Source organism: Chelonoidis abingdonii, chromosome 2, assembly GCF_003597395.2.
Source record: "Chelonoidis abingdonii isolate Lonesome George chromosome 2, CheloAbing_2.0, whole genome shotgun sequence".
NCBI lineage: Eukaryota > Metazoa > Chordata > Testudines > Testudinidae > Chelonoidis > Chelonoidis abingdonii.
In genome coordinates, this window is record NC_133770.1 from 9829701 (window position 1) to 9843920 (window position 14220).

Here is a 14220-nt window from a genome sequence, read left to right on the forward strand (position 1 = left end):
TCTTAGCAGTTTCCATCCTTTCTGGAAGGATGAGAATGAGGTATAATGAGCCAGAGATTCATGAAATGCCAGTTAGAATTGGTAATTTGTATCTGAAAATGCAGATGCTTGTGCAAAGGGTAATCACAGCAATTTTCTATATGCCTTCCTGAGTGGTTGTTTATTGGTAGGAATTATTTCTCCGCACTCAGAGAATGAGACAACAGAACTGTAGATCTGTCCCAGCTAAATGAAAGGAATCCTAACATTATTCCTAAAGTTCAGTCATGGGGTGTTACACAGCAGGGTTTTTCCCCTTTAAAATACCTATGGAGTCATAGGGTTAGGTAAAATAATTGATTTTATTGAATTTTGCATGATTTTCATATAAAATGGGTGAATTGGAATTCAAAAGTCTACATCTTATTGAGCAAACCAATTTTAGATGTGGGCATCATAATAGGATGTTCTGATGTCATGCCTCCATCTTCATTGGACTTGAGCTACATTTAGGTAAGTAGATACCTGCTTTATGTACCTAACTCCTGAATGTGAGCATCCCTCGATGCCCATATTTGACGACCGATCCCACAATTGCAAGTCAGCAGCTGGTTGCGATTCTTTCTCTTAGTAAAATAACACAGCTTCTCTAGGGGAGATTGAATTATGTGTTTTTGAAATGTGTATTTATGTGTCTACCTTGAAAATTTAGTGGAAGATGAAGACATTTTTGCTGGAGTAATTAAAAACCACACATCCTTTTGAGGTGGTGGTTGTTCTTCAGTTTAATCTTCCTTGGAGTTACGCTCTCATCACTGTCTGCATTCCATAATGTGTGTGTTTCAGCTACAAACAGCCCTGGGAAAAATCCAGTCTCTTGGTGGCAATGACTCAGGAATCAAGCAATCAGTGTTGAGAAGGATGGAAGGAAACTCGGTATGAATTATGTTGTTTGTTTTATAGAAAAATTCAAAATGACAACTAATAATTTGTTCCTTTATGTTGTACAGTCTCTTTCATCATGATGAAATCATCTCTCCTGACCATTGGTGTTATAATCTGTCCTAATTGCTCTATGTTCAAACTCAATGAGTGCATTTGAGTGGATGGTTATAGTGTTGGAATAGAAAAAGTGTTGTGATCTGGTCAACTGATCTTCCCTCTCTCCCTGCTGCATCTTTACAGTGCCTCAAATTAAAAGATGGTTATGGTACATATCAGCTTCAGAGCTCGCAAAGCAAGCCATGATCTACCACATACCATCGGAATTGTGGGGACAAGAGAATTGATAATTATTTGCATACATTAAAAAAAACAATTATTGTTAATTTTTAAGAGGTCCCTGCCAAGTTCTGTCAGAGTTGCATTGTGGTTTGTTTTTGTTTTCTTTCAATAACACAATTCAGTTAAGGAGTTATTCGCAGCATGGGAGCCTAGTGGAAGGACGGTAGAAGAGGCATTGGAGAGGCAGGATGACCCAGAAGCTAAAACATAGGAATTGGAGTCAGGGAGAGCTAGGCTCTATTCCTGGCTCTGCCACAGACAGACTGTGGGATCCAGGGCAGACTACTGAACCGTCAGTTTCCCCATCTGTAAAAAGAGGAGTAATAATAGTTCCCTATTTCACATCAATGTTAAGGCTTAATTCATTATTATTTTCAGAAGCACTTCTGAGGATTCACAAGATGTAGAGTATCATTATTATTAGAGGAAGCACAATCCACTGCTACGCAGGCAAGGCGAACAGGCTGACTAGCACTGGGTCTGTGATGAAGGGTGTCCCTCTGTCTCTTCAAGGCAGATTGGTTTAGACAGACCTATTTGTAGACTGAGCCCTCCTTTGCCGAAAGGTCACTGTATCTCTCAGGATGTACATGTACATTGCTGTTCTATATGAACCCACTCTGAGACACGTCTGAGCTTTCCTCATAGTCACGAATTGTCCTTTCTGGTAGTCAGTTCTGTTTTCTGTAGTGGATTCCATCCTTATCAAATACATTTTCCTTCTCTCAAAGCCTGAAAGTCCAGAGTTGAAAGCTTTGCAAGAAAAATTAACTGCAGCCAACTTTAAAGCAATGGAGTATCGCAATCAGCTCCAAACCACAAAACAGGAACTAAAGATGATGCAGAAGGTACCAGTCCACATCTTGTAATGTATATAGTGATCTGGGCCTGCTTTCTGTAATGGAGACAGTTAGTTACATCAAGAATGGTGCTTCGTTTTCTCTTGGTTTTGATTATCCTCCTTGATTCACTATTCATCTATTAACCCACACCAGGATTCACTATTAGTAATGATTCACTAATAGTGATTCATTATTTATTAATCCACACCAGGAAGGAAGGTACAAGAGGGGTGATAACGCTGATTGGATTCTAGAGTGTAGAACACTGAGCTACATGAAATTCCTGGTCTACCAGGGCCACTGTAACTTTCCAATATTTCTACTGATCATATGGCTCTAAGTCCTGTAAGACATTTATGCCCTGATTCAACAAAACAGTTAAACCTGTGATTAACATTAAGCATGTCCCTAAGTGCATATCTATTCAGCAAAGCATTTAATCACATACTTAGCTTTAAGCATAGGCTTAAATCTTATTTAAGTCCATGCTTATAGTTAAGCACATGCTTAGGCATTTTGCTGAACTGGGGCTTCAGAGCAACTTATTCCTTCCTGATTCACTATGGCTCTTCAGTGCATTATTCTGTACTCTTCCCGCATGACACTCCCTTTGATTTTACTACTTTGCATAAGAGACCTGCCATGGAGATCAGAGAGGAGATGTCTTCCCTAAAAAGAGATCTCTACTGACCCTTTTATAAAAATTGAAATGCACTTCATAATAACTCGCTCTCCTTAGTGTGGCTGCTTTGGAATTGTGTAAGACAGACAGCCCCAGGTCTGTAAGGGTTTGCAAGATGTCAGTGTTTCCATTGTGCACCTGATGTGTTTTGGTCAATGACTGGTTATGTATTTGTTATATGAGAAAATAATTACATTTGTTGAAACCTGTTAATAAGGGTGACTAAACGGATTTCTGTCTGTTAATACTGGTGGCCAGGTAGTACAATCTGAACGCCCCCTCCACATATATATAGTATTGATTCACCTTTCACTGTAAGGACAATTCAGACATTTTATGGAGTGGTTCCTTTCTAAAGAAAGAAGAATATCCAACCTTTAAATATTGAATTCTATTTAAATACCCATTTCAGCAAGAATTTGTTGGGACTTTGGTTCCCAGTGAAGCCATTAATACTAGCCAATATCTGGTCACAAACAGTTCCGTGTTGTAGTTTTGATCTGACAGAGCTTGCTTCATATGGGCTGAATATGAGTTATAGGCACCAAAGGGACACAATAATTATGTGTATAAATTCAGTATTCTGTGTTTGCTGGGAGAAGGGACGCGCACACACACACACACACACGTACGTAGTCTAGTCTCATTGTTAATATTCATGGCTCATTCACAGCTTTTAGCAAGTGAAGTTGGTGAAGATGTGAATATTCAAAATCTTTTGACCATTTCTGGCAGTTGGCGTGGACGGGCCCAGCAAATACTTGTTCTGCAAGGCAAGGTAAGTTACTATTCTGGGTCTTTTTCTTCATCTATATGTAAAGTTATCTTTTGGGGGGTTTAGAGCTGAGTGCAAACTTGCAAACACACACTGGGCCTCCATGTTTATTGAAATTATGACATTTAGAACATGGACATATTGCATAGTGCAGTCCTGCAAAATCCCACCTGTTCATTCACCTCTAGTAAGTATTTTTTTCTTCTTCTGATGAGCAAGTAAAATATCACTAGCTGTCTTGTTATCAATAAGTCGCAATCAATGCTAGGCAAGTAGTGCAGTCACAAAATAAAAGGCTAATATCGTTCTGGATTAATAGGGGAAGTAATTGTCCTGATCCACTCAGACCTGGTGAGGCGTCAGCTGGAGTACTGTATCCAGTTCTAGTTGCCACATTTAGGGAAGGTGTGGACAAATTTGAGAGAGTCCAAAGGAGAGCAACAAAAATGGTCAAAGGTTTAGAAAACTTGACCTATGAGGAAAGGATAAAAAAAAACTGGGGATGTTTAGTTTTGAGAAAAGAAGACTGAAGGGGGACCTGATAATAGTCTTCAACCATATTAAAAGCTGTTATAAAGAGGATGGTGATCAATTGTTCTCCACATCATTGGAGATGTTAAGAACAAGTTAGGTCATGCCTCAGCAGGCGGCTGGACTCGATGACCTCTCATAGTCCATCCTACCTTACATTTTGTGATTCTAAATTTTGTATTTAGCTGGTAAGTTTTCATGATAGTGTTACAAGCATGGCACGATGATATGATCATATTGGTAAACTCAAGCCTTAAAGCAAAGTTATATGAAAACTTGATATGTATTTCGGGGGATTGGAGAAGGTTGGTTTGTTTAGAAAATACATTTTTTTTTAAGTTGGATTTCTGCTTTCTTCTTCGAGTGATTGCTCATATCCATTCCAGTTAGGTGTGCGCGCTTGTCGCAAGATTTTTACCCTAGCAACTCCGGCGGGCCGGCAGGTCGCCCCCTAGAGTGGCGCCGCCATGGCGCCTGATATATACCCCTGCCGGCCCGTCCGCTCCTCAGTTCCTTCTTACCGCCGTCTCGGTCGTTGGAACTGTGGAGTGCGGCATAGCTGTCCTCCACGTCCCTAGCTTCTCCTTGTTCGTTGTTCTACTAGTTATAATTAGTTATAGTTATAGTTAGAGTATATAATATTAGTTTTATAGTTGTTATTTACTTGTTGTATATAGTTAGCGGGCTTGGGCTCTAGCCCTCCCCCGCACCCGGCGCCGGGCTCATGCCCGTTTCACCGGGGTTCAAATTGTGCTTGGCCTGCAAAAAGCCGATGCCCACGAGCGATCCCCACGACTCCTGCATAAAGTGCCTCGGGGAATCGCATATTTCCGAGAAGTGCCGCATTTGCAAGGCTTTTAAGCCAAGGACCAAGAAGGAGACTGACCAGCGCTTAAAGACTCTCCTCATGGAAGCGGCGCTCAACCCTCCATCCTCGGCACCGAGTGCCGATTCCACTCCGGCATTGGACCGCGCCGGGCCCGGCAAGATGCCTCGGCACCGACCTTCCCCAGCACCGGGCCCCGACAAGAGACCTTCGACGTCCTCCACTCCAGCCAAGCAGACTCGAACGGAGCTTCCGGCACCGATTCCTGCTGCGGCACCGATACCAGGTATTCCATTGACTCCGGGCCTGGGAGGTCCGTCGAGTCCAGCCCCTCACAGCTCCCCAATAAGATCCGGGGTCGAGCTAATGGTCCAATCGACGCCTGAGACATTCTCCTCGGCTAGGGACCTTATAGCATTAACCAAGTTTGCGCTGCCTCAACCCCCGGTGCCTTCGGTGCGGGTTCTACAATCTAAGGGCAAGCCAGTGGCCATGCGAGCGCCGTCTCTGGATTCACCGAGCCGGCACCGATCCCCATTGTGGTCCCGACGCCGTTCCCGGTCCCGTGGGAGATCTCGATCAAGACGCCGCTCGCAGTCCCGGCACCGCTCCCCGCGGCGGTACCGGTCATACTCACGGCACAGGTCTTTATCACGCCGGTCCCGATACTCCCGGCACCGCTCTGGCTCGAGCCATCACTACCGGCACTGAGATTCGAGAAGCCGCTCCCACCGTCGGCGTTCCAGATCCAGGTCGACCTCCCGGCACCGAGCTGGTGGCAGGTCCCGGTCTCGATCGCAGCGCCGTTATGACTCCCGGCACCGATCCCCGGCACCGAGGAGGTCTCCGCCATCTGGAGCGAGGGACACATATCAGTCCCGTTCGGCTCCTCCCTGGCCATCCCACCAGCCGTCGGTCTCCTCACAAACTGACAGCACGTACGCCCTGGACACCGACAGGCCTGCTGCTCTATTCCGTGAACCCCTACCTCAGGAACATGGACCGCAGCAGTGGGGATTTTGAACTCCCTGGGCGTACCACCGAGCCCAGGGCCCTCAACAGATTCCCCCGCGTTCAACTGTGTCTGAACACAGGGCTCCGGAGGCCACATCGTCCCGTCCTCCCCCTTCCCCTACAGAGGAGAGGTCGTCTCACCCTCAGGACCCTGAACTCCCTCCAGAGTCGGACGCAGTGCTCCAGGCAGAGCCTCCTGCAGATGCACTCCTGCCGGGTCTCTCCTCATCATCCTCCCCGGATGAAGCAGTGGCTGGAACAACATCCACCAGCCCCCCTCCGCTTGATCTCAGGGCGCATCAGGACCTCCTCAGGCATGTGGCGCTGAACATGAACTTACAGGCTGAGGAGGTCTCAGAAATTGAGGATCCAGTCGTGAGCATACTCTCTGCCCACACACCCACTCGAGTCGCCCTTCCTTTCATCTGGACTATTCAGGCCAATGCCACGACCATCTGGCAGTCTCGGGCATCCGTTCCCCCCCCTGCACACGGTGTGGAACGCAAGTACATGGTGCCCTCAAAGGGCTATGAATACCTATATGTCCATCCGCCCTTGTGTTCCCTCGTCATCCAATCTGTAAACAAGAGGGAATGCCATGGTCAGCAGGCCCCGGCCCCAAAGTCTAAGGAAGCGAGGCGCATGGACCTGCTCGGCCGAAAGGTCTATTCTGCGGGTGCCCTTCAGCTTCGGGTGTCCAATCAACAGGCTCTCCTTAGCCGCTACACGTATAACACCTGGGCGGCGGAAGACAAATTCAAGGAGCTGCTTCCGCAGGATGCACGTCAGGATGTGCACATCTCTGTGAACCTTGAGGAGGGCAAGAAGGTCGCGAGAACTTCCTTGCAGGCATCTTTGGACGCCGCAGATTCGGCCGCCAGGACTCTAGCCTCTGGCGTTACCATGCACCGCATTTCGTGGCTCTAGGTCTCTGGCCTTCCCCCGGAGCTCCAGTATACCATCCAGGATCTCCCGTTTGAGGGCCAGGGCCTGTTCTCGGGCAAAACTGACACTAGGCTGCAAAGCCTAAAAGACAATAGGGTCATTATGTGTTCACTGGGGATGCATACGCCCGTCACCCAATGCAGACCCTTCCGGCCTCAGCAACAACACCGGCCCTACCCCCAACCCAGGCAGAGGCAAGACTTCGCCAGACGGCGAAATAGAAATGGCCGGCGTAGACAGTCGGGCAACCAAGGAGGACAAAACCAGAGCTCCTCCAAGCCTTCCTCCAGCCCGAAACCTTCGTTTTGAAGGTGCGCCCGAGGGCACTGTACCAGTTTCTCTCACAGATCCGCCCCTTCCCTTTTCCAACCATCTTTCATTTTTCCTCCCTGCGTGGTCCCAGCTAACATCGGACTGCTGGGTCTTACGCATGTTGGAACTTGGATACCACCTGCAATTTGTTTCATACCCGCCCTCCCATCTCCCTCCCTTGTCCCTCTTCAGGGACCCCTCTCACGAGCAACTCCTCCTCCAGGAGGTGCAAACGCTCCTCGTCAAAGGAGCCATAGAGGAGGTTCCAGAGAGTGAGCGGGGCAAGGGGTTTTATTCCCACTATTTTCTGATCCCCAAAGCCAAGGGAGGCCTCAGGCCTATCCTTGACCTGCGGGCGCTCAACGGATACCTGGTAAAGTTGAAGTTCCGTATGGTATCCTTGGGGACCATTATCCCATCCCTGGATCCTTGAGACTGGTATGCCGCCCTCGACATGCAAGTCGCCTACTTCCATATAGCCATCTTCCCACCCCACAGGAGGTTCCTTCGGTTCGTTGTAAACAAACGTCACTATCAATTCGCAGTCCTTCCATTCGGCCTCTCTACGGCCCTGCGGGTGTTCGCCAAGTGTATGGCTGTAGTCGTCGCCCACCTTCACCGCAGTCACATACATGTATTTCCATAGCTCGATGACTGGCTGATCCTGGGATCCTCAGAGATACAAGTCCTCAGCCACGTCCATTTGGTCAAGCGACTTTTCGTGAGCCTAGGCCTAATGCTCAATGTCGAAAAGTCAACACTAATCCCCACTCAGAGAATAGAGTTTATCGGCGCCATTCTGGACTCCACCCTGGCCAGAGCCGTTCTTCCTCTATCGAGATTCCAAACCTTGACGGCCATCATACGACGACTGCAGGCAGCGCCCTTGACCTCAATACGCACTTGCCTGACTCTCTTGGGCCACATGGCAGCCTGCACGTTTGTCACGGGATATGCTCGGCTCCGCCTGAGGCCCCTCTAGTCCTGGCTCATTGCTCAGTACCGTCCGGCGAGGTGTTCTCTGGACACGGTTGTCACCATTCCCCAGTACGTCTTAGGCTCCCTGCAGTGGTGGCTGGATCAGTCTGTGGAGCGTGCGGGGCTCCCGTTCCATCCGCCCCAGCCCTCAGTGTCCCTGACAACAGATGCCTCAGACCTGGGATGGGGGGCCCACCTCGGTACCCTGCAGGCCCAGGGCCAGTGGTCACCTCGCGAGCTAGCCCTCCACATCAACGTACGGGAATTGAGGGTGATCCGCCTTGCTTATCAAACGTTCCGTCAACAACTTCAAGGTCGCTGTGTTTCGGTATTCACCGACAACACAACGACCATGTATTATATAAACAAGCAGGGCGGCACGAGGTCTTCTCCCCTGTGTCAGGAGGCCTTGAGGCTCTGGGACTTCTGCCTAGCCCACTCCATTCACCTCATCGCGTCCTTTCTCCCGGGGGTTCGGAACACCCTGGCGGATCATCTAAGCAGATCCTTCCTTTCCCACGAGTGGTCCGTTCGCCCGGACGTTGCTCTTTCGCAGGTGGGGATGTCCCCGGATGGACCTCTTTGCGTCCCGCGGGAACAGGAAATGCAGGTTGTTCTGCTCTTTTCAAGGTCTCGAACTGGGCTCAGTGGCAAACGCCTTCCTTATTCCTTGGACGACGCACTTGTTCTGCGCATTCCCACCGTTTCCGCTCGTCCACACGGTCCTTCTGAAGGTGCTCAGGGACAGGGCCCACTTGATCATGATAGCTCCAGCGTGGCCCCGACAGCATTGGTTCTCCCTGCTGCTGGACCTGTCCGTGGCCGACCCAGTCCCCCTGCCTCTTCACCTGGACCTGATCGCTCAGGACCATGGCAGGCTCTGTCACCCAGACCTTCAGTCGCTGCACCTCACTGCGTGGCTCCTGAGTGGCTGACCCAGTCGGAAACGCGTTGCTCTACCCCAGTGCGACAGGTGCTCCTGGGAAGCAGGAAACCCTCCACTAGAGCGACGTTTTGGCCAAATGGAAGCGTTTCACGTGCTGGTGTGCGGATCAGAACTTCCTTCCCACCGAAGTCTCCATCTCTAATATCCTTGACTACCTCTGGTCCCTTAAACAACAGGGCCTGCCGGTGTCATCTCTAAGGGTTCGCTTGGCGGCCATTTCCTCCTTCCACCCAGGAGGGGATGGCCGCTTGGTGTTTTCTCACCCAATGGTGACTAGGTTCCTTAAGGGTCTGGAGTGTCTTTACCCCTAGATTCGCCGCCCTGCCCCCACCTGGGACCTAAACCTGGTTCTGGCCAGACTCATGTCCCCTCCATTTGAACCATTGGCAACTTGCTTCCTTCTCTATCTCTCCTGGAAGACCGCTTTCCTGGTGGCCATCACCTCCGCAAGACGGGTGTCGGAGCTCCGGGCCCTCACGGTGGATCCCCCGTATACGGTTTTCCACAGGGACAAAGTACAGCTGAGACCGCACCCTGCCTTTCTCCCTAAGGTGGTCTCGGCCTTTCACGTCAACCAGGAGATCTTCCTACCTGTCTTCTTCCGAAACCCCATTCGTCTCGCAGGGAGCAACAGCTACACTCATTGGACGTCTGTAGGGCGCTCGCCTTTTATATAGAGCGACCAAGCTGTTCTGCAACCCCCCCCAACTCTTTGTGGTGGTGGCTGAACGTGTTAAGGGGTTGCCTGTCTCATCTCAGAGGATGTTCCTCATGGGTGACGTCCGCCATCGGGCCTGTTAGACTTGGCCCAGGCCCTCCGGGCCACGTGACTTGCGCCACTCTACCAGGGCTCAAGCCTCATCGGCGGCGTACCTTGCCACGTGCCCAATCTAGGAAGTCTGTCGGCAGCGACCGGTCCTCCGTCCATACTTCGCTTCCCCACTATGCCCTGGTCCAGCAGTCCAGAGATGACGCGCCTTCGGCTCTGCTGTCTACATGCTGCGACTCTCACTCCACCCACGCCTCGGTAAGGCTTGGGAATCACCTAACTGGAATGGATATGAGCAATCACTCGAAGAAGAAAAGATGGTTACTCACCTTTGTAACTGTTGTTCTTCGAGATGTGTTGCTCGTATCCATTCCACACCCGCCCTCCTTCCCCACTGTTGGAGTAGCCGGCAAGAAGGAACTGAGGAGCGGACGGGCCGGCAGGGGTATATATCAGGCGCCATGGCGGCACCACTCTAGGGGGCGACCTGCCGGCCCGCCGGAGTTGCTAGGGTAACACCTAACTGGAATGGATATGAGCAACACATCTCGAAGAACAACAGTTACAAAGGTGAGTAACCGTCTTTTTTAAAGTCTTGCAGCATGTAGTGCTGTGTAAGTCAGGTGCTGGGGCACTGTCCATAACCATGGGACATTTTGTTGTGACTGAGCAAGAGAGTGATGAAGAAGAAAGATTGCTAGTCCCTAATTTATTTAATTCTTAATTTGTAGCCAGTTGCAGGAGCATCACTTGCTTGCAGCATGTGGCCAAGTATACAGAAATTATTTAATGCAAATAAATGACGAGTCATTCGATGCTCAGATAAACAGGCATTAAAATAAACAGCTCTACAATATATTGAAATCGGGGGGTTGAGTTTTTGGTGGTGTTTTTTTTTTTTTTAAACACACCCTCCCTAGGAAATTGTGTTACATTAATTAAACTATTTCAAACTTCAGCTCCATTGGTGTTGGGAATCCTGCACTTACAGTGAGGATCCTGGTCCAAGATGGTTAGCAGTGAACCTTCTAGTGACATCTTTAATTCTTTGTTACTTCTGAGGGGCTTCATCCACCTTTATTGCCACTTGGGAAATGGAGACAGGCTGCGGACACAGGACATAAGGCTTCTCTCTGGTTGTTTCTTGTGTGCTGTCAATCCACTGCTGTTAGGTGCATGCAGCTGAACAGGGACTTTTTCACTTTTGTTGACTAAAACGGTAAACTCCAGCTTTTCTGTGGCAAAATGGGTTTTCCCTCCTGCAGACATACCTTCCTATGTCTGGTGCAGACATCTATGAACGGGAATTTGAAAGAGTGGGCCCTGCTGCTGTGCCCGTTAACTGTGATTTGTAATGTCAATAACTATATGACGTTACTGTCCACTCTGTACCAGATCCCACCTTTGGATGTGAGACTGTCTCTGACTTCAGTAGAAGCAATGTATGCACAGCCAAGGCCAGAATTAGGTCGTGAGTGTACTTCCACATTCTCCTGTAGGTTCGTGAGCTGGAGAATCAGTTGGGTCAGAGCAAAAGCAGAGCATCAGTGAATAATGTTGATGAGGAAACACTGGCCCTTACAGATTCACGGAAGTTGTCAGCCCAAGAGAAAAACCTGTTACGGATTCGCAGCTTGGAAAAAGAAAAGAAAGAAGCCTTGGAGGTAAGGCACGGGGAGCTGCGATAGTTTTGCATATAATTCATGATATGTAAGGACTCTGCCTTCCTTTGCATGGGTGCACTAGAGAAGGGATAGGGCACTGTCACACCCACCTGGGGCTAAATATAAGTAGGCTTTCAGTGCCCAGTAGTTGGAGAAGTGGCTAGCACTGTTGGCTTCTCTAGTGGCCCCAACGGGTGTGGGAGATGCAGAGGGCCATGGCAGCAAGATGTGCAGAGAGGCATGGGCTCCATACAGTACAAAGGTTCAGCAAGTGCATTTCTCTATAGACAATCCCCACCACCAGTTATTAGAAAGCCTCCAGCTGCCAGCAGTTAGGCTGAGAACCTCCTTCCCTGTCCCCACCACAGTTCAGCCTTGCAGCTGGCGTAACTGAGCACGTAGGTGTACATATGCCTCTCACGCTTGGCAATGAGGATAAAATCGGCATTCTGCTCCCCACAGTTACATACCCCATGGGCCAGATTCTGCTCTTATACCAGTGGAAATCTGGAGTAACTCTGTTGTTGTCTTGCTGTCTCAGGCACCATTCACAACTGTTGCTCAGAGTGGAACTTCCTAGTTCTAAAGGCAGAAGGGACCACTGTGGTCATCTAGTCTGACCTCCTGCATAACACAGGCCAGAGAACTTCCCCAAAATAATTCCTAGAGCAGATCTTAAAGATCAACATCCTATCTAAAATTGTAAAAATTGTTAGTGATGGATAATCCACCACAGCCCTTGGTAAACTGTTTCAAAGGTTAATTACTCTCACCATTAAAAATGTACACCTTCTTTCCAGTCTGAATTTGTCTAGCTTCAACTTCCAGCCATTTGGATCGTGTTACATCTTTTTCTCCAAGATTGAAGAGCCCAATTATTAAATATTTGTTCCCTCTGTAGGTACTTATAGACTGTAATTATGTCAACCCTTAACCTTCTCTTTGTTAAGCTGACTAGCTTGAGCTCCTTGAGTCTGTCACTGTAAGGCAGGTTTTCTAATCTTTAATCATTCTCATGGCTCTTATCTGAATCCTCTCCAATCTATCAACTACCTTCTTGAATTGTGACCACCAGACCTGGATGTGGTATTTCACCAGTGCCAAATACAGAGGTAGAATAACCTCTCTACTCCTACTTGAGATTCCCCTGTTTATGCATCCCCAGATGGCATTAGCTCTTTTGGCCACAGTGTCACACTGGGAGCTCATGTTCAGCTGATTATCCACCATGACCCCTATGTTTTTCAGAGTCACTGCTTCCCAGGATAGATCCCCCATCCTGTAAGCATGGCCTACTTCCTTTGTTCCCAGAGGTATACTTTTACATTTAGCTCTATTAAAACACATAGTATTTGCTTGCGCCCAGTTTAGCAGTCTGGGGTTCCTCCAAATTTCCACTGGTCTTACTGAGATTGGAATCTGGACCAGTGTCACCAGTGTATGTGTAATATATAATTTTATGTATTTGTATTGTGATGCTCTTTATTCTTCAGAGGAGGATGTTAATTAACAGTGTAGTCACTTCAATTACAGGGCAAATGGCAGATCAGGAACACAGTGCTTCAGGTTTTGGTACAAAATTATAATTTGCTTCATTGCAAAAACTGAATCTGCTTAAATCCCACCAGATTCCTGCACACTGCCAGTGAGCAAGTGATGAGTCAAACATGCAATGACAATATAGCTATATTTCTGTTTACACAGAGGCGAGTCACTTTTTGACTGCCAAGCCAGTGCACAGCTCTGGATTCTAAAGGGCTGTGTCTGCTTCCCTGTGCTCCCTTCAGTGAGAAGATGCATGTAGACTATGATATGATGTATCTCTTCTGTCATTTCACATTATTTGTTTACGTAATTGCAGAAACTCAGTGGGGAACATAACGCTCTCCAGAAAGATCATGAGGAGGTGAAAAAAAAACTGGATGCATCAAAAGCCAGGAACAAAGTGCTGTCCAATGAGGTGAAAGCTCTGAAAGGACAAATCTTAACACTGCTGGAGAAAGGAAAGCACGACAATGAGCTCATAGATGCCTTACTGGTACAGTCTGACTATTACAGTCCTGCCCAGTCATTACAGGATTAGTGCTCTAGCTATAATTAGCAAAAATGAAGGCATATTACAACACAGTGGCCAAAACATACACTTAGTGTAGTTAGAGGCCTGTAAAATCTGTGGGTCAGTCCTAGATTTGAGAATGATCCAAAATTGCTGCATTTTGTATTGAATCGTCTTCAGACCCAGGTTAAGATTTAAAATTGGCACAAAAGGAACAGTGATGCATTTGGAGGTGGCTATTGGCTGCATGTCTCATAAGAAATGTCCAGCAGAGCTGTCATAAAAGGTGGAGACAGGGTTGTCTGGTAGGTAGAAAAGGGAACTGGGAAACAAGACTCTTTAGATTCTATTCCCAGCTCTGCTATCGACTCAGTGTGTGATCCTGGGAATTTGGTCAACGTTTGTCAGGAATGCTTACTAATTTTGGGTGCTTCAATTCTTTGTTGTCCAGCTGGAGACACACAAAGCCAGATTCACAGAGGTGCTCAGCCACTTGCAGCTCCTTCTGACTTCAGCTGGGGTTGTGAGCGCTCAGTACTTCTGAAATAAAGGCCTGGGCTGGCAGTCAGAATGAGAGGACACTGAAAGGGTCACACAGGGGGAATGGAATCTAGAGA

At 48.2% G+C, this 14220-nt stretch overlaps 1 protein-coding gene across 3 annotated transcripts in view; it reads left to right on the forward strand.

Annotated features, from left to right (window-relative positions):
* CCDC13 (coiled-coil domain containing 13) overlaps nt 1-14220 on the forward strand; it is a 38902-nt gene that overhangs the window by 11379 nt on the left and 13303 nt on the right. For all 3 annotated transcript variants that reach the window (XM_032772394.2, XM_032772371.2, XM_032772380.2), the window contains exons 5-9: nt 826-915; nt 1995-2111; nt 3461-3565; nt 11383-11547; nt 13409-13585. In XM_032772394.2, the coding sequence (XP_032628285.1) occupies nt 826-915; nt 1995-2111; nt 3461-3565; nt 11383-11547; nt 13409-13585 (654 nt within the window). The remainder of the gene's footprint in view (nt 1-825; nt 916-1994; nt 2112-3460; nt 3566-11382; nt 11548-13408; nt 13586-14220) is intronic.